This window comes from Saccharomyces eubayanus, chromosome XIII (genome assembly GCF_001298625.1).
Source record: "Saccharomyces eubayanus strain FM1318 chromosome XIII, whole genome shotgun sequence".
Taxonomy (NCBI): Eukaryota; Fungi; Ascomycota; class Saccharomycetes; order Saccharomycetales; family Saccharomycetaceae; genus Saccharomyces; species Saccharomyces eubayanus.
In genome coordinates, this window is record NC_030972.1 from 372,093 (window position 1) to 384,616 (window position 12,524).

The window sequence follows — 12,524 nt, forward strand, 5'->3', positions numbered from 1 at the left end:
CATAATTTTTGAGTATACGCGTATGTATATGAATAAATATATATTTAAAGTCTTTTGGCACGTTAGAGATTAGCGAAAACTAGAAGAGCATAAACAGTCAGAGGAACTGCAAAGGTTAAATTTGTATGCTTCTATCGTCGTCATTGACATTTCTATGCAAAGAACTGTTGCCAAACAACCATCTAAACCAACCCATAGTATCGTGCTTCAAATCCGTCAAATAACGGCGGCTCAACATCTTCAAGCACAGAGCTTCATAAGAGGGGTTACTAGTGGTCATCAGATCATTTACGCACCTATCGTATTGCTCTTTATCATTCTTGGGATCCATCGCCGAGCATATACTGGCCTTACCTTGCCCCTGCAGGGAATTTTTTAACCCAATCAATTTAGAATCAAATTGAGCAACACTACTTTCAATGTCTCTCACACGGACTTCCAAAATCCGCATATCGTATTTTAATCTCGATGATAGTGAATTCAATTCTTGCATCTCATGAAGAAGGAGCTGCTGCTTGTTGTCAATATCTTGAAATCTTTCTTCAAACTTTTTTGTACCTTCTGAATACTTTTTATATAACTCTTGCAATTTCTTATATCTTTCGTTGAATTTCACGTACTGAGCAACCGTTCCCTCTTTATCCAATCTACCCATAAAGTTCTCATCCATTTCTTGTATGTGCTGTTGCACTTGGATATGATATTTCATCCGCAATAGATCTCTAGCTATTCGAACAACAGATGGGTCAAATGGTAAATCCCATTTCTCTACGACATTTTGAATTGCTGAAGAAGAGTTGCACCTGTATAAACAAGATGACTTTTCCTTCACCTCTGATAGGTCTTCATAACAACTGCCGTGCGTCCAATCATTACAATAGGGGAATGAATTCCTGCGGTAATATTCGCCTTGATACAACTTGTTAATCCCGAAATTGTAGACATATTTGGTGTTATCATAGTTCGGAAACATCGACGATACTGTTGCTGAAGAGGGCATACCATTAATTCCAGTCACGCTCTCAGATGAGTTGAAACTGGAAGAGCTCACCTTCTTGGAAGCATGCTTCTGGGCATATGCGATTTTTTCTAAGCGGAGTTTTTCCAGTAGCAATTCTCTTTCTCTTATTTGCCTATCAGGATTTCCTCTTTGATAATCAAATTTTAAGAACTCTTCATTAGATATATCGATACATGTTTTTCTTGGTTGACCTTTACCTTTCCATAATATTCCCACGGAACCTCCGTGAATATTATGAACGAGTGTGTCCAGATCTGTCGTGAGAATATCGTGTGACAAATTAATGGGATTGCCCTTCCCTATAATGTCTTGTATGGTTGATTTTACCATTTTTTTGAGTTTGAAAATGTCTTTGTTAGAAATCTTTGCCGTCACTTCAAAAAGTTTTTCTAATGTTCTTGGATTCAAACAAGCTCTTGAAATTCCCTTATTTAGGCCATGCTTTTTTTGGAAATTATAGACACCTTGGAAAAATCCCACTTCATCAAATGGATCCTTGGAGGAAATGCAGTTTTCAATCATAAGTTTGAAATAGCAACACAGGATCAAACTAATTAGACCAGCTACTGTTGTTGGACCCAAAGTGCATTCATTCTTCGGTTTTTCCATTCCGAGATACAATTTCCCGTAAATTTCCCACCACTCATCTATAGCTCGCTTGGTATCTTCGCATAAAAGACCATCTGTTTGGTAATTTTTGTGTAAAAAATTGAAGTAGCTTAATGAGATTTGAACCAACGTTATCATCTCCACAACGGGAGACTTACCACTACTGATCCCATTCCGATGGCTGCCGAAAAACTTGTACTCTTCCGCAGACAAACGTGGCTGCTGCTGCTGTATCATTTGAGGATGTTGGGCTATAAAACTATTCGTGGGAATTCTGAACAGTTGTGAAAACTTCTCGAGTGACGCCATCGTCGGAGGACATAATAAATTTCCCGATCGTCCACCGCAATGAAGGTTTTTCAAATCGAAATTAACCTCGAAATCCTTCCAAATTGTCCTCAAGTCTCCGCATTCCACGTGCAATAGGTTCAAGCCAAAGGATACGCCCGATAAATTGGTAATAAAAAGAGTACCTTTTGGCGTGAATTTTGGCCGTGCAAACTCCATCAACTCTCCGTAATACTGTTTAAACTTACCAGGCCACACGCGTGTTTCCTTTGGCAAAACAACCCTGATTCCTGATATGGTATCTTGAGAGTTTCCTGTGTATGATGTGATTAATGTTGACAAATTTCTACATGCGACCCACTGTTCCACTATATAGATTTCGAAGCCGTGTATGATAATTTCTTCATAAGTCAGATCAGTATAGGTGGCCAAATCCAACAAGAACAGAGCCCTAGAATCTGGGAAAATAAAGCTGTCTAGTGGTGGAAACTGACCCGAGGTGTCGTTTCTCGCCAGCCCAATGGTCTCTGAGTCGTCCGAGTAACCATAATAGCCACTGCCACTATAATTGGTCCCTTCATTGTCTACCTCGTCGTAGTAATCTGCACTTGCATTATCTTGACCGTGTTCCTTACTAAGGAAGTCATCATCAAGTACATCCCTTTGAGGGGAGATTTCGTCAAAATCTTGCATACTTTTTTCAAGCCATCCAGCTGTGGTATCTGTAGTAATAGTGTCCAACATGGCCAGGCATACTCCGGATAGGTTTCAAATACCTGATTTTCCCTCTTGTAGGGTCCAATCCATCGTGTCTCTTAAAAGCCACTTTGAATCACTTGACCCTTTAGATTCCCCACAGTGCGGGTAGCGGGCTTTATTTTTGTTTCCTAAATAGAGGTGTTATTTTTTCCATTTCTGCTCATGTAGTCAATTGCGTAGGTGGATGGAAAAGAGTGTAGAACCAAGGAAGTGATTGGATTTAACACGGCGTTTACATTGAAGGAAAGGTAGCATATACACTCTTTTTTATTTTATTTTTGGTTGCTGATTCTGTATCACTTTTTTAATTTTGGTTGCAGACAACAGCTTCGTACGTGACCTCGAGACTACATATTAAGGTATTTCATAAGCTAAAAGAGGAGGCGTTTTATTTCTTTAGATTTCCTCGAGTTATATGAATAGTTATGAACCAAGAAGAAGCTATATTCCGCTCAGCGGACATGACATATGTCCAGCTGTACATACCGTTGGAAGTTATTAGAGAGGTGACTTTCTTATTAGGGAAAATGGGTGTCTTTATGGTAATGGACCTAAATAAAGACTTGACAGCTTTTCAGAGGGGTTATGTTAACCAGTTGAGGCGGTTTGATGAAGTGGATAGAATGGTGAGTTTCTTGAATGAAGTAGTAGAAAAGCACGCCGCAGAAACCTGGAAGTATATTTTACACATTGATGACGAAGGAAACGACATCGATCAGCCCGATATGCTGGAACTCATCAATACTATGGAACTACAGTCTTTGGAAAGCGTTAATGACATGGTGAAGGAAATCACTGAGTGCGAATCTCGTGCAAGACAATTAGACGAGTCTTTAGATAATCTTCGGATCAAACTAAACGATCTTTTAGAGCAAAGACAAGTAATATTCGAATGCTCAAGATTTGTTGAAGTTAACCCAGGGATTGCTGGAAGAGCCAGAAATGCTGAAATCGAACGAGAAGAAATGGACGTGGACGACTTCAGGCTAAATCCGGATGATGTAAGCGAAACATTAAGCGACACTTTTTCTTTTGATGATGGAAGTTCAGAGAACTTAAATACTCCGAGAAATAATATTATTAGAAACCGATCGACCGAAGATCTAAGCTTTTTAGAGCAAGGATACCAGCATAGATATATGATAACTGGTTCCATCAGAAGGACTAAGGTAGACGTATTAAACAGGATACTGTGGAGGTTGTTACGTGGTAACTTAATCTTTCAGAATTTTCCAATAGAGGTGCCGTTGTTGGAAGGCAAAGAAAAGGTGGAGAAGGACTGCTTCATCGTTTTCACTCATGGTGAAACACTGCTGAAGAAGGTTAAACGTGTTATAGATTCTTTGAATGGTAAAATTGTTTCTATGAATACACGTTCCAGTGAATTAGTTGAAACTTTAAACAACCAAATCGATGATCTACAAAGAATTGTTGATACAACAGAGCAAACTTTACACACAGAGCTGCTTGTCATCCATGACCAATTGCCCACATGGGCTGCCATGATGAAAAGAGAAAAATACGTTTATACCACGTTGAACAAATTCCAGCAAGAATCTCAAGGTCTAATAGCAGAAGGCTGGGTACCTTCTACGGAATTAGTTCATTTACAAAACTCGTTAAAGGATTACATCGAAACATTGGGTTCTGAATACAGTACTGTCTTCAATGTGATCATAACCAATAAACTGCCACCAACATATCACAGAACAAATAAATTCACCCAGGCGTTCCAATCGATCGTTGATGCATATGGTATTGCTACCTATAAAGAAATCAATCCCGGTTTAGCCACTGTAGTTACTTTTCCCTTCATGTTTGCCATCATGTTTGGTGATTTGGGCCATGGTTTAATTTTATTTTTGATTGCGTTGTTTTTAGTGCTAAATGAACGTAAATTCGGGGCGATGCGTAGAGATGAAATTTTTGACATGGCATACACTGGTAGATATGTTTTGCTGTTAATGGGTGCATTTTCTGTATATACAGGGCTATTGTACAACGATATCTTTTCGAAGTCTATGACGTTATTCAAATCTGGTTGGCAATGGCCCCACACCTTTAGGAAAGGTGAATCTATTGAGGCGAAAAAGATTGGAGTTTATCCAATAGGGTTAGACTATGCATGGCACGGTACCGATAATGGATTACTTTTTTCTAACTCTTATAAGATGAAACTGTCGATTTTAATGGGGTATGCACATATGACGTATTCCTTCATGTTTTCTTACATCAACTACAAATCAAAAAATTCTAAAGTGGACATAATTGGGAATTTCATCCCTGGATTAGTATTCATGCAGTCGATATTTGGTTATTTGTCATGGGCTATTGTATATAAATGGTCGAAGGACTGGATCAAGGATGACAAGCCTGCTCCAGGTCTACTGAATATGCTAATCAATATGTTTTTGGCACCAGGAACAATTGATGATCAATTATTTCCCGGACAAGCCAAGTTACAAGTTGTACTATTGCTTGCGGCGCTAGTTTGCGTTCCATGGTTGTTGTTATATAAACCATTAACATTAAAAAGACTGAACAAGAACGGCGGTGGTGGTATGCCTCACGGATACCAAAGTGTGGAGAATATTGAACATGATGAACATCTGGCTCAACAACGACATTCGACAGAGGGGTTTGAGGGAATGGTTATCAGTGATATCAACAGTGTCACGGACGGCACCAACGAAAACGTTGGTGGTGATGAACATGGTTCTAATGGGGTATTCAATTTTGGCGACGTCATGATTCATCAAGTGATTCATACCATCGAGTTCTGCTTAAACTGTATCTCCCATACAGCCTCATACCTGCGTCTTTGGGCGCTATCACTGGCACACGCACAATTGTCCAGTGTGTTGTGGGACATGACCATATCAAACGCGTTCAGTTCTAAGGATTCRGGTTCGCCTTTAGCGGTGATGAAGGTGGTTTTCCTGTTTGGTATGTGGTTTGTCTTAACCATATGTATCTTGGTCTTCATGGAAGGTACCTCTGCAATGCTGCATGCATTACGTTTGCATTGGGTGGAGGCAATGTCCAAATTTTTCGAAGGTGAAGGGTACGCATACGAGCCATTTTCATTTGGTACTATAACCGAGTAAGTAACTGTAAATTTCTGAATTTATTTCCCCCGCTTTTTTGTCTTTCTTTACACACACATACACACACACGCACGTATATATATACATATATATAGACTTTGTATACTTTAACGATAAAGATCGCATTTATTCACGCATCCTAAGGTATATATATGTCCGGGTCAGTTAAATGGTCCACCAGCAGATCGTAAATCTGAGCAGGAATCTTGGCAATAAACCCCACCCCCAGTCGGATGATCTCATCAGCATCGAAATCCGGGAACTGTCGTAATAAGTTTACGGGAGAGTCCGACCTGAAAACCTTGGATCTCATTTTCACCAGGAACGCTACAACAAACAGGATGTTCATGTGGAACCCGTACGCGAACATGAAGTCCCAGAGTTTAATGACCTGGTCTAGCGGTTTATTGCAACTGGAAAGCGTGAGTATGGAGGGCATTCCGTAAATCTCGGCGGTAAGTAAGTTGTCCGATAGGAATTTGCTCAGTTTCGGGTCGATGATCCTGAGGGAAACGTCAAGTAGCTTAGCGCCATTCTGGGCGCCGTTCAAGTTCTTGGTCAAGTAGGTCGGTATTATCTCGTAACACAGCTTGGAGAACAGCTGGTATGCCATCGGCTCGGACGGGCACGAATAGAGTATGGGGGCCAGCAGCACGTTCATACCCTGAACGTAGGTGCTCACCGGAATGCGGGTTGTCTTGGAGGAGGATTCGTTGAACTGGGCCTTCCGCCTTCTTTGCTGGGTCTGCCAGGCAAAGCACGATAGGCAGCGTATGAGAGCGTCTTCCGAGACTCTATTCCTGAAATTCGGGTCGGTTTGAAAAGTCCTGGAAGTGTCGTTCTTGATTTTCTGGTATATGGTCGTGGAGGGCGGACCCAGCTTTAAGAGCGCAAGGTACCGCTGCGTTGAGGTCTCCATGGACGTTTGGGAGAGCACCGTCCACACGTAGCATCGTGTACGCTGCTGCTGTTTGTCTTCGGATATGGGGRGCCCTTCGCTAAGTACGAGGTAGCGGAGCTGCGACAGTGAAGAGTGCAGCAGCAGGGGCGGGTTTGATATGATGTCTTCAATTGATGTCATGCGGCGAGTTCCGGTCCGGATGCTGTTTGCAATAGTGTACATATATATACATTTTTTTTTTTCATTGTTTAGTTTTACGTAAAACGCTTCTATTTTTTCGCACTTCTACGCGACGAAGAACAGCACAACAACTGCATAGAAAGCTTCAAAACATTATAATAACAAATAAGAGAGGCATATATAGCAGGGAAGAATATGTAGAATATGTAGAATTTTTTTACTTGAATTTTTTGCCGAACATGACCAGCTGCAACTGGTCATACAGCGAGATAACACCGGCCGCGGCCACGCCTCTGAAGATGTTGGCGCCGCAACCCTTAAACAGCGAGTAGACGCCCTCTTGCTGAACGATCTTCCTCATACAGTCCATGGCGCCGTCGTACTTGACGGCCTGCCCTGAGGTCATCATCATTCTTCGTCTCACAGTGTCCAGAGGATACGACGCAGTGGAAGCGCCTACGGTGATGACCCAACCAAGCAGGAATGAGGCCACGAACGACCCCTCCAGGGCGCCCGTCAATAACACAGGCTTGAAGGAGTCGTACAGGCCGAAGTACAGACCCCGGTACACAACAATCCCGAACACCGAGGGCAAGAACCCGCGGTACAGACCCAACACACCGTCCGTCTTTAGCGTCTTCCTATACACGTCCAGCAGCCCACTGAACTGTCTTTGCGAAGGTGTCGAAGTCGAAGTCGAAGTCGAAGTCGACTTCGACTTCGACCCTCTCGCATCCGCAGCAAGCCTTGTCCTAGCATAGTCCAGCGAATACACAAACATCAGCGACAAACCGCCCGCGGCCCCGCCTGAAAACAGATTACCGGCAAACCACTTGGCGTAACCATCCCGGTCCCTGTCATAACTCAACAGCGACTTGATCTTATCCTTGAACGCGAAATTCAGCGCCTGCGTGGGGAAGTACCGAAGCACATTGGCCGTGTTACCCCTCCAGAACGACAGAATGCCCTCATGTGCGGCAGTCCTCTTAAAGCACTCCGCGATGCCCAGGTACCGCGAGTCTAGCGACCCCTGCTTCAGCATCTCCTCCTGGTTCTGCATCAACAGCTTTACCCGTTCGATGGGGGCAGCTCCCGTCTTCGCAATGGCAGCAGAAACGCCGCCCATGAGGAAGTCCACGCCGAAATGCGACTTCTGAGTCTGCGGTTCCGTTTGAGACATTACTGCTGTAAAATAATTTGCAAAAGAGAAATCTCAAATACGAGAATTTACTGGTGCCTTGCCTTCTCTTGCGATAATGCCTTGGCTTGCCTGTGACTGTCGCAATCATAAAATATGCTACCGTCGCAGAACCCAATAAACCACCTCCTACGTAAAAAAGAAAAAAGTCTTTTCCGCCCGACAAAATAAACTTCCCTTTCCGGGTGCGAGTCAGCCCGTCCGGCCTGGGGTGAGTGAGTCCCTACGCTGCACTGAGTCGCCGATAAAGACCCTCCCTCCGCCCAGAGCCAAGCAAGGCTGACCCAAGCAGGCCCAATAGGCAAGGAAGCCTTGCAAAAGTGCACCCGTTTGCAGGTGCTCTTGTTCAAGCGACGACAGCAAATGGATGCACCCATACGGTCGATCCTTCGAGATAGCGTGCTAAGATGTGTGCATGTAGTGAGAGTGAGAGAGAGAGAGAGAGAGAGAGTACAGTTGTGTGTGTGTGTGTGTGCTATGTATTTATATATATATATATATATATATATATATATATAAGCAGACCGCGATGACTTGCCCTGGTTGATCTTGTTGCAGGCGATAAGTAACTGGAGAAAGAAAGCAAACTTCAATAATTACGAACGGTCCGCAAACTAACAGCAAGACACAGTACTCGATGACTAACGCTTTGCTTTCCGTAGCCGTTTTGCTTTTCTCGATGCTCTCGCTGGCCCAGGCGAAGACGCACACGTTCAACTGGACCGCTGGTTGGGACTACAGGAACGTTGATGGGCTCATGACCCGTCCCGTGATGACGTGCAATGGTGAGTTCCCATGGCCGGACATCACCATCGACAAGGGCGACCGTGTCCAGCTGTACCTGACCAACGGGATGAACAACACCAACACCTCGTTGCATTTCCACGGTATCTTCCAGAACGGGACCAACTCGATGGATGGTGTGCCTTTCTTGACGCAGTGCCCCATTGCTCCTGGTAGCACCATGCTTTACAACTTCACCGTTGACGACAACGCCGGAACCTACTGGTACCATTCGCACACGGACGGTCAGTACGAAGACGGTATGAAGGGTCTTTTCATTATCAATGACAGAGAAAACTTCCCCTACGACTACGACCAGGAACTTTCTTTGTCGCTGAGTGAGTGGTACCACGATTTGGTCACCGACTTGTCCAAGTCGTTTTTGAGTGTCTACAATCCGACCGGTGCTGAACCTATCCCGCAGAATTTGATTGTGAACAACACGATGAACCTGACATGGGACGTCCAGCCGGATACCACGTATCTTTTGAGAATTGTCAATGTCGGTGGGTTCGTGTCGCAGTACTTCTGGATCGAAGACCATAACATGACTGTGGTCGAGATCGACGGTATCATCACTGAAAAAAACGTGACGGACATGCTTTACATTACTGTCGCTCAAAGATACACTGTCTTGGTTCACACGAAAAATGACACCGACAAGAACTTTGCCATCATGCAGAAGTTCGATGACACCATGCTGGATGTCATTCCAAAGGACCTGCAATTAAACGCTACGTCCTACATGGTCTACAACAAGTCTGCCCCATTGCCTGAGCAAAACTACGTAGACTCTGTCGACAACTTCTTAGACGATTTCTACTTGCAACCATACGAAAAGCAGGCCATCTTGGGTGAGCCAGACCATGTCATTACTGTCGATGTGGTCATGGATAACTTGAAAAACGGTGTGAATTACGCCTTCTTCAACAACATTACCTATACCACACCAAAGGTCCCTACATTGATGACCGTTTTGTCTTCAGGTGACCAAGCCAACAACTCGGAAATTTATGGTACAAACACACACACTTTCATCTTGGAAAAGGACGAAATTGTCGAGCTTGTGCTAAATAATCAGGACACCGGTACCCATCCCTTCCATTTGCACGGTCACGTTTTCCAGACCATCCAAAGAGATCGTACATACGACGATGCTTTGGGTGAAGTTCCTCACAGTTTCGACGCAGATGACCACCCTGACTTCCCTGAATACCCAATGAGAAGAGATACTTTGTACGTCAGACCACAATCCAATTTCGTCCTGAGATTCAAAGCCGACAACCCTGGTGTTTGGTTCTTCCATTGTCATATCGAATGGCATTTGTTGCAAGGTTTAGGCCTTGTCCTTGTGGAAGATCCGTTTGGTATCCAAGATGCTCACTCTCAACAAATCAGTGAAAACCATTTGGAAGTCTGCAAGAGTTGTTCCGTGAGTACTGAAGGTAATGCTGCTGCCAACACACAAGATTTAACCGACTTGACTGGTCAAAATGTCCAACACGGCACTATTCCTTCTGGGTTCACCAAAAAGGGTATTATCGCTATGACATTCTCTTGTTTCGCTGGTATCTTGGGTATTATCACGATTGCCATCTATGGTATGATGGATATGGAAGATGCTACTGAAAAGGTCATTCGTGACCTGCGTGTCAGCCCTGAAGTCTTGATGGACGATGATGATGAAGAACGCCAAATAAATGAAGACCGTCATTCTACTGAAAAGCATCAATTCTTGACTAAAGTTAAAGGTTTCTTTTAAACACAGAAGCCAAGTTGCTCTTCAAATAGTCTATTTTTCTTTATCAACGTCTAATCAACACGTCTATATAAAGAGAAAAAAACCTAATCATAATATTATATAGACACATACTTAATAATTTTACTACGTTAAGAGATACTGTACAAATTTTTGTAACGTTTATAGGAGTTTCATCTTTAACCGTGGCCTCCTCTTCAATTCCACTTACTGGCATAAAAGTTTGGTTTTTCTGTCCTTTTATGTAAGAAATTCATAGACGCTTTCTGGTGAAAAAGATGAAATAAAAAGTCATCGACTACAAATGATACAGCAAAGGGTCGCAAAAAGATGCGTCAAGAAGATTAGGCAACAAGGATGGGTACGACAGATATCATATCCCTGGTAAAGAATAATTTGCTTTATTTCCAAATGTGGACAGAAGTGGAACTTTTGCAAGACGTTTTACCATGGAAGGAAAATACCTTAAGTTTACTCAAAGGACGTCCTCCACATAAATTAAGCAATGATACAGAAGACACAGTAGGTGATCATGGCATGTCCCCAGTACAGCAGACAGAGTTTATTTTGCCCATCAATATGTCTCAGTACAAGGAAAACTTTCTTACGCTGGAGTGCTTGAGCCGAGTCTTTACACAATTATGCGATTCAGCCACTGAGAGGATACTTTTGGCCATCATTAACGATGATGGTACGATTGTTTATTACTTTGTTTATAAAGGGATACGAAAACCGAAAAGGAATTGAAATATGGCCAAATCTGGACCATCCACTAGATTATCATGTGTATTTTTTCGTGACTAAACTTTAATTATATGTATTTACAGGCTAAATTGTATAATGACATCACAACATTCCCTTGTTCTTTGAAGTGAGGATCTCTTTGCCCCAGATCTTCGTCAGAACTCTGAGCAATTTCCTCCATCTTGTTTGATGTATTGTTGATAAACTCGTCTCCAAACGTTTGTTCCAATTTTGAACGGATACGATTCCCATCAGGCAAATTTAGTTGGACGTAAATATTGGCATGGAAAAGAATATCGGAAGGAAGTACCATAGATTCGTCTAGTTTCTCGCGGACCTCCAACCAATGCTTGATACAATTCTGTAATCTATTATCAAATTGTAGATTATACTTAACTTGCTGTAGCTCTTGCTTATTCTTCACTTTATTCTCATGTGTAATCTTGAAAGTCTTTGATTGAGCCAACTGCGATGCAGACTCCAGTGCTTTACTTTCTATAAATTCTTCATCGTCCTCGAGAGTTATAGAGCCTATGATCTCTTGGCAATTTTCACGTGCTTGCAATCTTAGTTGCAATGGGGTATTATACCACATAGGAAAATACAACAGTTTTGAGAATAATTTTTTGGTATACTCATTGTAGTTTTTTGTGTTTAAGAAAAGCTGGTAGTCGGTCAGTGTTGCCATTTCTGAGTCAATAAAATTCAATAACGCATACTCCAAAAGACGGTCTTCTTTACTAACAATTACTAAAGACCCTTCATCATTTTTGTTTTTTTCATGTTTGGCAGTATGTGTATTTCTCTTTAAGCATAGAACGATGTTCACATAGCCGGTAACTTTCATCCCATCATCTAAAATCAACACTGGTAGTTTCCCGTCCGGCGATAAATCTGTATTATTGGAGAATACTACTTCCAGTCCCTTAACCAAATCTTTCGTCTGTTCTGAACGACATGCCTTGATAAACCATACAAGGGCGACGCTTTCAGCTGAAATCAAAGATGGCTTGCCGTTCTCACCCCATAAATGTACACAGCCGTTAACCATTGCAAACTCGATAGCAAGCTTTACCTTTCGTTTTCCTACTAATAGCTACAAGCGTAGTTGATGGACTTTCGCAAAGCTCACTCTTATTTGATTTTACACCTCGTGAAACATGACATGTGTGTTG

General features: G+C 42.5%; 7 protein-coding genes across 7 annotated transcripts; 3 read left to right on the forward strand and 4 right to left on the reverse strand.

Moving 5' to 3' along the window:
• Nucleotides 1-115: 115 nt before the first annotated feature.
• STB2 (Stb2p) lies at nucleotides 116-2,662 on the reverse strand (the record flags this gene model as incomplete). Its single annotated transcript, XM_018367179.1, has 1 exon — nucleotides 116-2,662. One exon carries the CDS (start codon nucleotides 2,660-2,662, stop codon nucleotides 116-118), a length of 2,547 nt encoding a protein of 848 aa, XP_018220113.1.
• Nucleotides 2,663-3,102: 440 nt separating this feature from the next.
• STV1 (H(+)-transporting V0 sector ATPase subunit a) lies at nucleotides 3,103-5,784 on the forward strand (the record flags this gene model as incomplete). The annotated part of the gene is made up of 1 exon (XM_018367180.1): nucleotides 3,103-5,784. One exon carries the CDS (start codon nucleotides 3,103-3,105, stop codon nucleotides 5,782-5,784), a length of 2,682 nt encoding a protein of 893 aa, XP_018220114.1.
• A 139-nt stretch (nucleotides 5,785-5,923) lies between these two features.
• Nucleotides 5,924-6,907, reverse strand: BUB2 (Bub2p; the record flags this gene model as incomplete). The annotated part of the gene is made up of 1 exon (XM_018367181.1): nucleotides 5,924-6,907. One exon carries the CDS (start codon nucleotides 6,905-6,907, stop codon nucleotides 5,924-5,926), a length of 984 nt encoding a protein of 327 aa, XP_018220115.1.
• A 175-nt stretch (nucleotides 6,908-7,082) lies between these two features.
• On the reverse strand, nucleotides 7,083-8,045 carry AAC1 (ADP/ATP carrier protein AAC1; the record flags this gene model as incomplete). The annotated part of the gene is made up of 1 exon (XM_018367182.1): nucleotides 7,083-8,045. The coding sequence occupies one exon, from the start codon at nucleotides 8,043-8,045 to the stop codon at nucleotides 7,083-7,085; it is 963 nt and encodes a 320-aa protein (XP_018220116.1).
• Nucleotides 8,046-8,700: 655 nt separating this feature from the next.
• FET3 (ferroxidase FET3) lies at nucleotides 8,701-10,608 on the forward strand (the record flags this gene model as incomplete). The annotated part of the gene is made up of 1 exon (XM_018367183.1): nucleotides 8,701-10,608. One exon carries the CDS (start codon nucleotides 8,701-8,703, stop codon nucleotides 10,606-10,608), a length of 1,908 nt encoding a protein of 635 aa, XP_018220117.1.
• A 354-nt stretch (nucleotides 10,609-10,962) lies between these two features.
• On the forward strand, nucleotides 10,963-11,352 carry SEN15 (Sen15p; the record flags this gene model as incomplete). Its single annotated transcript, XM_018367184.1, has 1 exon — nucleotides 10,963-11,352. One exon carries the CDS (start codon nucleotides 10,963-10,965, stop codon nucleotides 11,350-11,352), a length of 390 nt encoding a protein of 129 aa, XP_018220118.1.
• Nucleotides 11,353-11,416: 64 nt separating this feature from the next.
• On the reverse strand, nucleotides 11,417-12,400 carry SAM37 (SAM complex subunit SAM37; the record flags this gene model as incomplete). Its single annotated transcript, XM_018367185.1, has 1 exon — nucleotides 11,417-12,400. One exon carries the CDS (start codon nucleotides 12,398-12,400, stop codon nucleotides 11,417-11,419), a length of 984 nt encoding a protein of 327 aa, XP_018220119.1.
• Between the last annotated feature and the right edge of the window lie 124 nt (nucleotides 12,401-12,524).